General features: G+C 41.4%; 1 protein-coding gene across 1 annotated transcript; it reads left to right on the top strand.

The window, feature by feature from the left end:
- Positions 1-269: 269 nt before the first annotated feature.
- On the top strand, positions 270-10,904 carry LOC119899973. Its single transcript, XM_038714805.1, has 6 exons — positions 270-1,660; positions 7,224-7,506; positions 8,287-8,347; positions 8,441-8,602; positions 9,767-9,807; positions 9,961-10,904. Exons 2-6 carry the CDS (start codon positions 7,233-7,235, stop codon positions 10,104-10,106), a joined length of 684 nt encoding a protein of 227 aa, XP_038570733.1. The 5' UTR covers positions 270-1,660; positions 7,224-7,232; the 3' UTR covers positions 10,107-10,904.
- The last annotated feature ends 3,489 nt before the right edge of the window (positions 10,905-14,393 follow it).

Raw genomic sequence — 14,393 nt, 5'->3', positions numbered from 1 at the left:
GTTGCACCACAGACTGTTCAGGAGTTGGCGGATGCTTTAGTCCAGGTCTGGGAGGAGATCCCTCAGGAGACCATCCGCCACCTCATCAGGAGCCCAGTCGTAGGGAGGTCATACAGGCACGTGGAGGCCACACACACTACTGAGCCTCATTTTGACTTGTTTTAAGGACATTACATCAAAGTTGGATCGGCCTGTAGTTTGGTTTTCCACTTTGATTTTGAGTGTGACTCCAAATCCAGACCTCCATGGGTTGATAAATTTGATTTCCATTGATAATTTTTGTGTGATTTTGTTGTCAGCACATTCAGCTATGTAAAGAAAGGAGTATTTAATGAGATTATTTCATTCATTCAGATCTAGGATGTGTTATTTTAGTGTTCCGTTTATTTTTTGGAGCAGTGTATGTTCGAAATGTTTAGGAAGTTAAGATGTGAGCTGGCATGTGGATTTTTCCCCTCAACAAGTATTAAAGGGTTTTTGAAACACTGCCAGTTTAGTAAGGGAAGTCGTGGTCCCCTGAGTTTCAGTGAATACATGTGCATTTTGTTGAATACTGCAAATGTTTCAAGTGTTCTGAAAGTGAGCTTACTAGATAATTCATTTAGTCATGTAGTGGAGAAAAGAACAAAAATAACCATTCTTGAAATTTACCTTTTGGTTTAAGAGTTAGTTAAAAAGCAAATGTTTACAGTAAAGATTGAAGTAAGCTATTAATTTAATTGTGGGAGGATCCTGAAAAAAGTTGGGATTTATGTTGGAATTAAGCCAGCTAAAATATTAGTGTACATTTAGTAAGCTTTGAATATAGTATAACCAGTTTATGATTTCTGTAACACTCCACTTTTGGTCAGACAAAAAGTGTGTACATTCATGCCTAGACACTCTTGCCTGAAATTAACTTTTAGTTGTTTATATAACAAAAATTCAAGTCTAATTTTTGGACAAAGGCTGGACAAAAGAGAATTCCAGGAAATTGGTTGGGAATGTCCAGGCTTGTAGCCAGTACAAAAGCACCATTATATAAAGACTTGATTTTATCACTGTTTAGACAATTGTTGGGAAAATTGAATTTGAGCCATAAGAGTGACGCTGGTAAACCGGAGCCTGTGTGCTTTGACTTGGGTATAAAAAATAAAGGAAGGAGAGAAAGCAGGATCTTCTCTTGAGCTGTCAGAGAGAGATCCTGTAGGTCCGCCATGAACTAAGGTAATATGGGAAATAGGTTACATTATAATCCACCTTGCACCAGAAGCAAAATCTTAAAGGAAATATTAAATTGATATCTGTTGGAGTTTGGTTTCAGTTATATTTTCCATACCAAACTTGTTATGTTGAACATTTTACTGATTATTAAGCTTGTAATCCATACTTATTTTGTATCGTCCTGTAAAGAAATTATTGTAAAACTTTTATTCAATCTCGATGGCAATTTTCTGATTTTATATTTCCATGAGGGAAAATCCACCACATAAATACACGACACTGCATCCTTGGATGAAGAAGTGTGATGTTGAGACTGCAGCCTGCAGACGCGGTAAATTATGGGTGGAGTCTTTACTGAAGTCCCTTTAAAATATAAATGAGCCTCCTGTTTTTTTCCACACATACCTGGACAAGACACTGCCTGCTGATCTCACAGACATTCACAGGAGCAAGCTAAGTAAGTCCGATATGGTGCAGATGAATGTTTGATTTGAATGATAGAGAATAGAAAACTCCTGTGGCTCTTCGATCTATAGATATAGTTTATATGAAACTATGTTCCAAATCTCTCTTGCAGATTGCTCATTGCATTTTCAATCTGTCGGGTTTCAGGTCCTATAGATGTTACTAATGCTGCGCAGGGTTCGAGTTAATCTGAGCTTCGTGGGGGTCTGTAATATACTAACTAACGTTGCCGGCTGGGATGAATAAATAAATAATAACGAGAGAGAGAGAAAGAGAGAAATCATTGCTTATTACGTGATTCAACATTTCCCTCTCTCACGCACACAAAAACGCACACATCAGTCTACTATTAGCCCCTAGGGTATTGTTCAAATAAATTTTCTTTTTGGCCAAGTTTTCTGTTCTCTCCCTGTGAACATGACAAAAGAGGAGGGAAGACTAAATCATGCCTACATGTGCTTCCTCAACAGGGATGATTTTACATGAGAAAAGTTGATCTACAGGGGAAACAGAACTGAAAGCCTGAAAACTGCACTGACTTAGATTCTATTAAGTTTATATTTTGTTTATATTTTTGTATATATTTTGAAATGACAGGTGCTACCTGAATTTTGTGTTTCTTTTTACATAAAGATTTCCACCATTAATTGGTGCAGAAACTTTCACCAAAATGTAGGAAATGACCTGTTAGGTCTAAACCGTGTGCACCATAGTGGCTGATGGTGGAGCCTGACTGTGCAGCCATCAGCACGTCAGTCAAGCGCTGCACAGTAGTAATAATGGTTGTGGATAAATGAATTAGTGACCCCCACAGATGCATGATTTTACTGCTTCCAAGGGAGCTCAGACCCTCCTTAAGGAGCAGAGCTCCCACTGGGTCCCACGTAACTGGACCCTGATGCTGCGTCGTGTTTATGTCCTTCCTGTCAGTAACTGTCTCTGCAGTCTGTCTGTTTTTATCTCCTCACCTCCGCAGCTTGATGGTGAGTCTGTTTCTGCTCTGTGAGGTTCATTTTCAACTAAATAAGAAAACTCTGGATTTGCAGAAAAAAAACAGCATAAATTCCAAAAAAATAGGCTACAGCTGTGGCTGTCTTCCATAAAGCCTATTTTGTAGTTGGTTGTGGACTTTTTTAACAGAAGACATAAGGATTGTATGTTATTTTCTGCTCCATTAACATTTTAGTTGAGGTGACGTCACACCACTCACGGTAACACGACACCAAATCAACTCTGATTTCTGTGGAACTGACTGGATCTGTGCCATCAAACCAGTCAAACTAACTGAAGTTATGAGGAAACATTCATGACTCACCTTACATAAGACAGCAAAGAACTATTTTTTTGTCTTAGTTATGTAACAATGGGATATCAATTCTTACAAATCTTAACCTAAATCTAATCCAACTTTTTTCTCCTCACGGTCTGCTTGTTGTACTCGCCCTGGCTCTGGAAATGACAAACTAACAAAGACACCGTTTCAGCCATGTTGTGTGTCAGTAACGTTTAATTACTTGCCCACAGACATTCAGCTTCCTTTCTAGTTCACCAAGACACGCTGTTGTTGTGGTGTTAGCTGTGATTGTTGCTGTTTGGAGCTGCTGTGCTCCTCTGGAAAGTCTCGTGTTGCTAGACATAAAGCCTACTGGGGCACAGGCCCCCATATACTTTTGAAACTGTAATGTGAAATGTGTTAGTATTTGCTTTACCAGCTTCCTTTGCGTATCCCATTATTATTGGCACTGCCATGTCAGAAAGGGCTTTGAACCTGTCATAAGCACACATACCTACGTCACCACCAGAGCCGGTCCTGACCTCCCTGGGACCCAAGAAAAATTCTGCTATTTGCCTTTGCTGCACAGTGACACCTGACACAGCAGTACTCTCACTGCAATCCTCCCACCTTTAAAACAGTGTGTGTTTCTGAAATATGTCTGAATAGAAAGCTCTTCTAGAAAAATCCAGTGCTGGTTTGAACGGACCTCTGCGCACTAACGCTGTCCTCATAAAGTCTCTTAAGACTGGGGCCAATCTGCTGCTCCATTAGGGTCTGAGCTGCTTGTACCTGATGCTGGCTGTACATCTGTGGTTGTGCTATAGGCTACTGGCTGAGGCTACCTGTATTTCACCTGGGTCTGTAGGACCTGCTAAAGAGGTCTGGCTGATGATCCAGCATCTACTGACAAACTTCAGCATAGCACCTGTAATTTATAAATAACAGTACTTGCTAGATATTGATATTATCAGCTCCATCTGGGCCACTCCTTTAATATATTTTCAAATTTAAAAGACTATATGAATTGACTGGATATGTGATGTTTATTATTTACTGAGAGATGTGCATCTGTTGTCTGACCTGCTAATCAACATTTTAATAATCAATAGTCAATGTGAATCCACAGCTTTCCATCTTGCATTAGTACAGAGTTGTATCTGATCAGAGCAAAGTGTGGAAAATAAATACATTAATTTGTGTTGTAGACATTTACATTCACATTTACTCATCTGGCAGACGCTTTTATCCAAAGCGACTTACATTTGAGAAACAACATACAAGCATCAACAGAGCATCAACTACAGATCTACAACTGACAAAACATACTAGTAAGAGCTCAAAGTTCATATCATATCAATGGGGTAGATACCGAGGGAAGGAAGTAAGAGTTAACAGAAAGTGCAATCAATACAAGATCATTGTAGGGGATAGAAGAAGAAGAGCACAGGAAGTGCATGTTAGAGGAGTTAGAGGTGTTATAAGAGGAAGTGTTCTCTGGAAGAGATGAGTTTTCAAGAGCTTCTTGAAGTTAGAGAGGGACGCCCCTGCTCTGATGGCGTGTGGTAGCTCGTTCCACCATTGTGGTGTCACAGATGAGAACAGGGACTGGGATTGCTTTGTGTGAAGGGATGGCAGAGCCAGGCGGCGTTCGTTGGAGGAGCGTAGTGGCCCAGAAGGAACGTACGTTTGTATTATGGAGTTTAGGTAGATGGGCACAGACCCAGTAGTCACTCTGTATGCAGCATTAGTGACTTGAATTTGATTCTGGAGGCCACGGGGAGCCAGTGGAGGTCACTGAGTAATGGAGGGACATGAGTCCTTTTGGGCTGATCAAAAACATTCTGAAACATTTGTAAAGGTTTCACCGCACAAGCTGGGAGAGCTGCTAGGAGGGCATTGCAATAGTCGAGGCGAGAGATAACCACGGCCTGTACCAGAAGCTGGGTGGCGTACTGAGTGAGGTAGAGCCTGATTTTCCTGATGTTGTATAGAGCAAAGCGGCATGACTGAGAGACAGCAGCAACATGGTCTGAAAAGGACAGCTGGTCATCAATCAGGACACCCAAACTTGTCTGAGAGTCAGATGATCACTGTCTTGTTTTAAAATAATGGGTTGCTATGAGGAGTGCGATCACACCTGTGTCTTGTCTGGACTGGTCCCACTTTTGTTGCTGCTGGAATGCACGGGTTTAATTTCATGCATGTTAACGCAAGTTCACGTCCGCCACAGTTATATTTTCTGAGGTGCAGTTAATAAACTCTGTGGCCAGTCAGCGGGTATCAAATGTAATAAAAAATTGTTTTTCACTCTAACATTGTTCAGACACAAAGTCTGGCAAGCAACCACAGACAGAGCAAGATGCACTTCCCAGCTGGGTTAACAGGACAGACAGACAGATTCAGTGCAGCGAACACATTAACTTACTGTTATCTGCTGACATCCGACTCTGAGAGGAGAGAACACAAGTTTACCTGACTGCTGTTTCCAAAAATTCTTTTGCCCAGAAGAATAGTCCTTCGTCACCCTCTCATCAACGTTATAGACACTCGCTTTCACCTTTACACCTCGTTTTTTTCATTTTATTTTGGAAGCGTAACCAGACGTTACATTTTTATTATTATTATTATTTTCTTTTCTTTGCAAAACACTTTTTACTCACCCCTGCTACCTGCATGTGCTAATCCATTCTTTCACCCATATTCTTTGTCTTTATAATTGCTGTCTTTATAATAACAAACAACAGCTGTTTCGTGTGTAGGTTCGCGTCATTTCACGTGTGTTTTCTTGACAAAACGTTGTTTGGAGACCAGAGACTTTGCTAGTATTTCTTTGCTGCCCTCTGGCTCAGACTGAAGCCCCTTTAGTGATTAGTTGATGCTTCATAGTCCTCAAACCAAGAGCCTTTGCTGTTAGAGCAGCAATGTCAACCTAAAATAAAAACAAATGAAAGCTAGAATAGATAGAATGATAGAATATAAGAATGTTATACTGCTCGTGTTATTTTGTTTGTTGTTCTGTTTACTATCTGTAGTAAATGGGCGTGTAAATAGATCTGAGTTACCTGGAACTGACTTGGTTTCTGTCAGATACCTCTGGAGAGAAGTTATGAGGAAACAACAATCAATTATCATTCCTGGAAGAAGGGATGGGGGGGCGAAAGAAGAACATTTTAAAGAGAAAAACACGATGGGGGGTCCTTCCTGTTGTCTGGGACAGGCACATTTCAGTACTAGTAACTATAACTAGTACTATAATTTGTGCTACTACTAGACAGTCAGATAGTATACATACAATCATCAGTGAGCTATTTAATTGAAGTCAGAGAGAATATTACTCATTGACGTAAGTAAACAAACCTCAAAACACTAACACCTGCATGCTGATTTTACTATAGATATACAGAACAGCTGCATTCCAGCTGTTGGGATGATTCATGTGATAACCTGACTGACTGGATTCTCTAGAACTGACTTTTCACACCTTCAGACCGGTCAGACTGCATCCTCAGATAGATAGATAGATAGAACACAATGATTAGATATAGTTTATATGAACCCTTATCTTTCTCATATGTATTTTTAATGCCACGACACTGCGACTCCACACTGGTCAAACTATAAAAAAGAAAGCAGAGTGTAAATGTAAAAAAAACCCTTCTGTGAGGAGAAGCTTGATCTAAAATCCATCCATCCATCGTCAACCGCTTATCCTGCGTACAGGGTCGTGGGGGGCTGGAGCCAATCCTATCGCCATCGGGCGAAAGGCGGGGTCCACCCTGGACAGGTCACCAGTCCATCACAGGGCTACACATAGACAAACAACCACTCACACTGACACTCACACCTAAGGACAGTTTAGGTTCACTAATTAACCTAGTCCGCATGTCTTTGGACGGTGGGAGGAAGCCGGAGCACCTGGAGAGAACCCACGCAGACACGGGGAGAACATGCAAACTCCAAACAAAAAGGCTGGGGCAACCAGGGTTGCTAAAACCCCAGAACTCAGAAATGCGAGACAACCTTTTTTCCCGCAGACAATAATATTATTCTTTAAAATTGTTGTTAAAAGCAACAATAATGTCATTTGGACAGCGGCTGTGCAACTCCCAGCCTTGGATCCATTCTCTAACAGAACTGAAATCCTGTTCTACCATCTGATGACAGTTATCCACCTGTTCTTGGTTGACTATTTATGTATTTGCCTTTTATGTTTGTCCACGAAAGTCTTTTGTTTCTCAGTCTTAATCCATTTATGCTAATACAAATCCGATTTTACCAGGGAGTCAGGATGACTGAAGCGGAACTTTTGAACACGCTGAAAGATTTGGAAAGCGAGGAGTTCAAGGACTTCAAGTGGTATCTGCAGAAGGATGACAGCCTCGAAGGCCGAACAGCCATCTCAAAGGGCAAGCTGGAGAAGGCAGAGCAACGGGACACCGTGGATCTGATGGTGCAGACCTACACTCTTACTGAAGCTGTGGAGGTGACCAAAATCCTTTTAATGAAGATCAAAAGGAATGATCTGGTCCAGCGTTTGTCGCCCAGCAGCTCGGCACCAAAAGGTCAGTCAAAGGAAGAGAAGCACAAACATAAAAAACATGATGTCACACATCTAGGAAATGCAATTGAATAGAACAGTGTAGAGGTGGAGAGGAGTAACCATCAGGACATCTGTCTGATTTTAAAGTTCCCATTAAATGGAAAGCAGAGCGCTATTTGCTTCCGCATATTTATGTGTTTCCTTTAAATTTACAAAGCTGGGGATGGACTTGTTTACAGTAGCTGAAAACTTACCTACACCTACACCAACACTCCCCCAGTGTCTAATATGACCACTAGCTGCAACTGAGCTAACTAGATAATGGCAGCTACTTAGCAGCAGTTAGCACTTTAGCACTAAGTAAAGTTATCTGTCCATCAGAAAACATAAATCACTCAGAGTTAAGTCAGAGCAGCCGGTGGACATTAAAAGGATACAAGAAAATATTTTCCAGTTCAGTCATGTTTTTGCACAGGCAGATATCACTAAGGTCCGGCCAGCGCACAGAAACACTCCGCAGATTTATTTTAGCAGCTTCGGCAGCGTCGTTTCATTGTACGCAACATTTATACACTCCCCCAGGTGCAGGATCATCATCAAGATATTTTTATTGTTTTCCAGGAAATGAAAAACAAACAAATTGTTGTGCCAGATATATATAGTGCAGACATATCATATAAAATAAACTTAAAACACTTGGGGACTTTAAGAAAGTACAACACATTATATGTGAGGGACAAAGAGGTCAGACAAATGTGATGGTCTGAGAAAATCTAATGATTTGTGTTTTTCTGGCCTCCAGCAAAGTCAAGAAAGAAGGTGAACAAATCACAGGGTCCAAAAAGGGGACTGGACACTGACAGGTCAGAATTCTGACGTACAACAGATGAACATTTACACACTGAATGGAAAACTCAGTCGTGTGTGTGTGTGTGTGTCTCTATGCTGTCATGCAGTCCAGTCACAGTGGAGGGCGGCACTTCTCTGGCTTTGGAGCCGACATCAAGCCCCTCGGATGTGAGAGAGCGAGACCTCAGCAACAGTAACCTTGGAGACCCAGGAGTGAAGATGCTGCCTGCAGCACTTGTGGATCCACGCTGTGGACCGGACCCTCTCAGGTATGACCAGACAATGAGAGCTCAAACACTGTTGCTTTGTTACACTGACACACTGAGGACAACCCGTTCTCACTCTCCGACTCATAACATAAGGACGCATGGTCAAGACCCATCGGTGTAAGTTTGTAAGCATAGGTTCAACGCAGTGGGGGAAGCCCTGTAGCGTTAGTTTTTGACAGTAAAGGTAGGTATATGATATTTAACAGGAAAGACTGAGTAAGGAGGTGGTTGGGGTGGAAGGAGGGCCAGAACCCGGACTTTGAACCAGGAGACTGGGGTTCGTGCCATGTGTGAAACAAAAACATGATTTTTTCATTGTATGTATGTTGTATGTTGTATTTCTGTTAACTCATTATCGATTTTGCTGATTTGTTTGTGTGGATAAAGCACTCGATCTAAGGGTGTAATCAATCAATCCCAGCTTGAAGGCCTGGTCCGATAAAAAAAAAAAAGTTTTTGAAGTCTAAAGTCTGTAGCAGTGATGTTCTCATTCGTGTGATACCATTAGTGAGTTAGCAAGTTTGACGTGTTGCCAGAAACAAACCAGATCACAACTGAGAAATGTCGGTCCACTGCTTTCGTTTTACCAACTTGTCTTTGTCCATTGTTGTTTCACTAGGAAACTGAAGTGTTCTCTCTTTGTAACAGAAGACGTTAATAATAAGGGAGGGTCTTCAAGTTCTGGCTTCTCTCCACTGGCCATGAAGCTGAAGTCGCTAGCTAGCGAGAGGCTAAAGTGTGCTGTTTGTGTAGCGCTGAAAGTTCAAGGCGGAAATTTGGTCCGCCGCTTAATATGTCTGCGTGGAAACTCGTTCCCAAAGTCCTGAACCGAAACGGTCCGGTACAAATACATGTAGTTACACCCCTAGCTCGATTGGTGACTCAGGGACTGAACAGGGTTTTTAGATTTTTTTTACACACATTAAACTATGCATAGGAAGTCTCAGTGTGTAGCTCACCAGGTACAGTGTTCTTTGTTTTCATTGCATTTTGCTTGTGAAGTGGAATATCAGCTTCTCATCAGTCTCACAGTTCAGAAGAAAGATGTCTCATTTCTGTAATAATGTGTTCTTGCATTCATTCTCCTCACCTGTTCAGTGGGAGAAATTCAGATTCAATGAACATGGTTTTATTTAACTGAGATGTCGCTGTTTCTTCCTTCAGAGTGGAACGTGGTGAAGGGATGAGATCTGGTCTGAGCAAGTGTAAGTGTGTCTTCACTGTTATTCATGAAAGTTGTCTAAATTAAAAACGTGTGCGTCTGCATTCAGTTCTCAGTTTGTTTAATTAACTAATTAACAGTCAGTCTGTTAATAAAGCAACAAATAAACCCATCTGTGTCTTGTTCTCTCCTTCAGTTTCCTCAGATGAAGTCAGTCTGGAATCAAGCTCAGTAAACATGTCTTCCAATTCGTCCGTCAGGAAGAGGAAGATGGCATCAATGAATCAGTCATATGGTGAAACAGGCACATTTGGCTTCTTCTCTAAGCTGTGGCGTAGATAGTGAAAGGCTGAGTCAGTATGAGTTGTTTGTATAGACAGGTTTCCTGTTTAGTGAAAAACCTTTTTATTATATTCACAACACTGGCATAATGATAAATCCTGTAAAAAAATCCTATTGTTTCCTCAGATTATACCAGACACTCCCCCACATTGTTAAGCTCCAGAGCAGAATTCTGGAGCTAACAGCTAATTCTATCAATCATTACCTGTTGACTTTTGGACTGTATAAAGATTTCAAGCGCCTGTTAGCTTAGCCATGCACCTCTGTGAGGAATCAACTTCCCTCCTTCTCCGTGTTACACTTAAGGATGGCAGCACACGAGATGATACTGACATCAAATGTGATGAAAATGCTGTTTTTCTTTAATGTGCAATATGATGTTTGTGAATGTTGTGTGAATATGCTTTTACAGGTATAATGCATTGTAGGCTATACTGTCTGGAGAAATCAATGAATATGAATATAAATATTAACTAGGCTTCATCTCGCGCTCTTTTTTCAGAGTTTGCTGCTGTTGCTAAAGTTAGCTCAATCTAGACAAGCTAATATCAAGTAACAGCATCGAGTAGCAGAGGGGAAGGGGGAAGTGCTGACTGCTCCTTGGCTTTTCACTTGTCTGATACAGCCCATCATGTATTATGAAAAGGTTTTTTTGTCAATGAGTTATTTGTTTAGAAATGTATTTGGTTACTGTGTTAATGAAAATGTTTTTTAAGAGTTTTTTTATCTGTTGAGATGATTAGACATTTGCCTCTACGGTTTTGATCAAACCTTTCGATAAATGAGTTTTAACATGAATTTCTACTCCGAGTTTTGGTTTACTGTTACATTGTGATGTTGTATTCTTATACTTCACTGTTTATTTGTCACATATTTTGCAAGACTGTTAAAGCTTTATATACAAATGCAAACACACATATTGTCAGTTTTGAAGATGCTTTGTTGTTGGGTCGAGGGGATTTAATGTAGCAGCTGCTAAGAGACCACACATAAGTGAAAGTGCAGGATGTGTACATGGAAAACAATATCTGGCAACAAAGACTGATGAAAGAAATGCTGAAAGAGAGTTACGGAAGCTTGTGGATCAGAGACAGGAAATCACAGTTGAGGCTGAAAATCACTGTGTGTCGACTACAAACTTTATTTTCATGTAAGATGTATTCACATGATTCATAGCTGAATAGTGATGAAGGAAAGATGTTCCCTGTTTCTTCATCCAGGGTCGAAGATGATGGAGAGTAGAGGAAGTGTAAGTGTTTGTTCACTGTGATTCATGAAAACAGGCAGCACATGTTAAAGTAGTTTAACTCAAAAGCTAGTGTATCTGCATTCAAGTCTCAGTTTGAAACAAGTTCCAAAAAGATGAGTAACCCTGAAAGTTTGGTCAGTGTGCGAACCACACCATGGCTTTTGGCGGCGCTCACTTTTTAAAGGATGTTGGGCCGAAATGTGCCAAAGGGGGTTCTTTAAGAGCCACAAAAAATGAGCGAAGAGATCAGTTTTCCCGCCACCTATAGCGGGCCATTAACGGCAGAAACTCTCTCTCACTCACGTGAGGTGACAGACTGAGCAGACTGAGTGGGACCAAGAGAGTTTGTTAAAGTGAGTGAAGTTTATGATATTACACCAGGCTTCCACAGTGACAAGATTAGCATGCATGCTGATATCTTTATTAAAATGAATTGGGGATGAATCACCCTCATGTATTAATGATATATCAATAGCTTAATTTTACAGCTTTATCCATGATGATGAAGATACAGAAAAATAGAAATCCATGGCAAAAATAACATATTCTCAATAGAGAGTAAAACATTTTAAAAAACATGGTTTCAGGGGAGCTCATACACTATATTGCCAAAAGGTTTGGGATGCCTGCCTTTACATGAAGCTTAAGCACATCCCATTCTTAATCCATAGGGTTTAATATGAAGTTGGCCCACAATTTACAGCTATATGAGGTTCACCTCTTCTGGGAAGAGTTCATGGGAAGTTTTGACCTTTCTGCTAGAAGCACATTTGTGAGGTCAGGCCAGGGCTGGACTGGTAATCAGAATCAGAATAAGAATCGGCTTTATTGCCAGGTATGTGTACACATAGGAGGAATTTGACTCAGGATTGTACATTGCTCACGATGTGCTTACTCATACAAAAATACAATAACACAATAATAAAATAAAATCAGACACAGGCTACAGTGTAGATAACACTAATATACACACTATGAACAAAGACAATGTAGACATATTGACAAATAGTGCAGTGATCAGAGTGCAAAGGATGCAGGAGTAATTATTATTATCATTGTTATGTACATGTCACAGGTGGATGTGTGTACAGGTAGACATACACATACACATATACATGTACACCGTGCAATGGAGCATAGTAGTAAGTAAGTAAAAGTATTTTGTACAGGAGTTTTGACTTGAGGTAGGTGGATTGGTATATAGTATATACAACATGACAATATAACAGTATGAACAGCTCTGAAATAGAGAATGGTGAATAATAATAGTGTTACCCAGTAAACAGGTGCTGATTAGAACAGAGTTACGGGTTATTGCACAGGAATTGTTCCTGACACTGTGAGTCAGAAATCAGCTGTTCATCAGAGTGATGGCTTGTGGGAAGAAACTGTTCCTGTGTCTGTTGGTTTTGGCGTACAGAGCTCTGTAGCACCTACCAGAGGAGAGGAGCTGGTGTATCCGGGGTGAGATGGATCTGCAGTGATGTTTCCTGCCCGTTTCCTGACTCTGGAAATGTAAAAGTCCTGAATGGAGGGCAGGTTGGCACTGATAATTTTTTCTGACGTGCAGAGGACAGACTGGATGATGGCTGTGTAGAAGTGGATCAGCAGCTCCTTAGGCAGGTTGAGCTTCCTGAGCTGACACAGGAAGTACTCCTCTGCTGGGCCTTCTTGATGATGGTGTCAGTGTTGGGCTCCCACTTCAGGTCCTGGGATTTAGTGGAACCCAGAAACCTGAAGGATTCCACAGCAGACACAGGGCTGAGTATGGTGATGGGGGGCAGAGTGGGGGGACTCCTCCTGAAGTCCACAATCATCTCCACAGTGTTGAGCTCCTGGTTGTCCTGACCGCACCAGAGAGCCAGCTGATCAACCTCCCGTCTGTAGGCGACTCGTCACTGTCCCGGATGAGGCCGATGACCGTTGAGTTGTCAGCGAACTTCAGGAGTTTGACAGACGGGTCTCCTGAGGTGCAGTTGTTGGTGTAGAGGGAGAAGAGCAGTGGGAGAGCACACACTTTTGCCTCTGGAGGAGGTGGCTCACGTCCTCTTCACAGATCTTGAATGCAGATGAGGGGTCAGAGAGGGAATGGCAGCGTGTCATGGGGGAAGGTGGTTGTTTGAAGATGGTGTTGGAGTGGGGAAGAGGTGTGACAATGGGCCTATCAAACCTACAATAACAGCTCGTCTGCCAGTTGTTGAGTATTCTGTTTTTTGGCTTTTCCCTCTCCTTTATTGAGTTATATATCTTTTTTGTGGATGTAACAGGTTTGCAAAGTGAAAAAGCCCAAAGGGAGTTCCCATCTCCCACAGAAAGCTCCGCTCTGAACCACTTGAAAACAGCTCGTTTGTAGTGCAGCACTTCACCTCCTTTACTTGTGACGTCACAATGCAACATCACCTTAACTGTCTGTACCTCTGTGTGTGTATTGTTTAGGCTGCGTCCCTCTCTCTCTCTCTCTCTCTCTCTCTCTCTCTCTCTCCCTCTCTCTCCTTCACCCCCAACCGGTCGAGGCAGATGGCCGCCCACCCTGAGCCATGGTTCTGCTCGAGGTTTCTGCCTCTTAAAGGAAGTGAAGTAAAGGAACTGTTGGGCTTCTGTAAATAACATCACAGAGTACGGTCTAGACCTGCTCTTTATGAAAAGCGCTCTGAGATAACTGTTGTGATTTGGTGCTATATAAATAAAATTGAATTGAATTGAATAGCAAGGGTAAAATTTGCAACATGTTAACTTACACATAGAAGATTGATCCCGATGAGTTTTGCGGTATTAGTTTTACACATTTTAAATATGGGGAAGAGAGACAGCATTGGCATTTGATCACTACATGCATCACCACCAGTACCGTGAGTTGGGATATCAGACCACTACAGAACCAGGAGACAAAAAGTTGAATCGGTTCATCCCTACATACTATATAACAAATGTAATGAAAATTAAGAATTAACCCTGAGTTGGATTATCAATGGCAATCCGTTTTCCTCTTTGTATCGTCTCTGAAAAATGCTATGGAAGGGGACACTAGAAAAAAAAAA

This window comes from Micropterus salmoides, unplaced genomic scaffold (genome assembly GCF_014851395.1).
Source record: "Micropterus salmoides isolate LMB-PRFRI ecotype aquatic unplaced genomic scaffold, ASM1485139v1 Ms_hic_scaffold_12, whole genome shotgun sequence".
NCBI classification, from domain to species: Eukaryota; Metazoa; Chordata; class Actinopteri; order Centrarchiformes; family Centrarchidae; genus Micropterus; species Micropterus salmoides.
Note: the sequence above shows the minus strand (reverse complement) of the source record. Positions and strands in the feature narration are given on the sequence as shown.

What these genes read in the sequence shown, in the direction of transcription:
- LOC119899973 (XM_038714805.1), top strand. Translation starts at nt 7,233, where the DNA reads ATGACTGAAGCGGAACTTTTGAACACGCTGAAAGATTTGGAAAGCGAG. An exon ending in AGGGGACTGGACACTGACAG is followed by an intron (nt 8,348 to 8,440) that starts GTCAGAATTCTG and finishes GCTGTCATGCAG; the next exon opens with TCCAGTCACAGTGGAGGGCG. An exon ending in GAGATCTGGTCTGAGCAAGT is followed by an intron (nt 9,808 to 9,960) that starts GTAAGTGTGTCT and finishes TCTCTCCTTCAG; the next exon opens with TTTCCTCAGATGAAGTCAGT.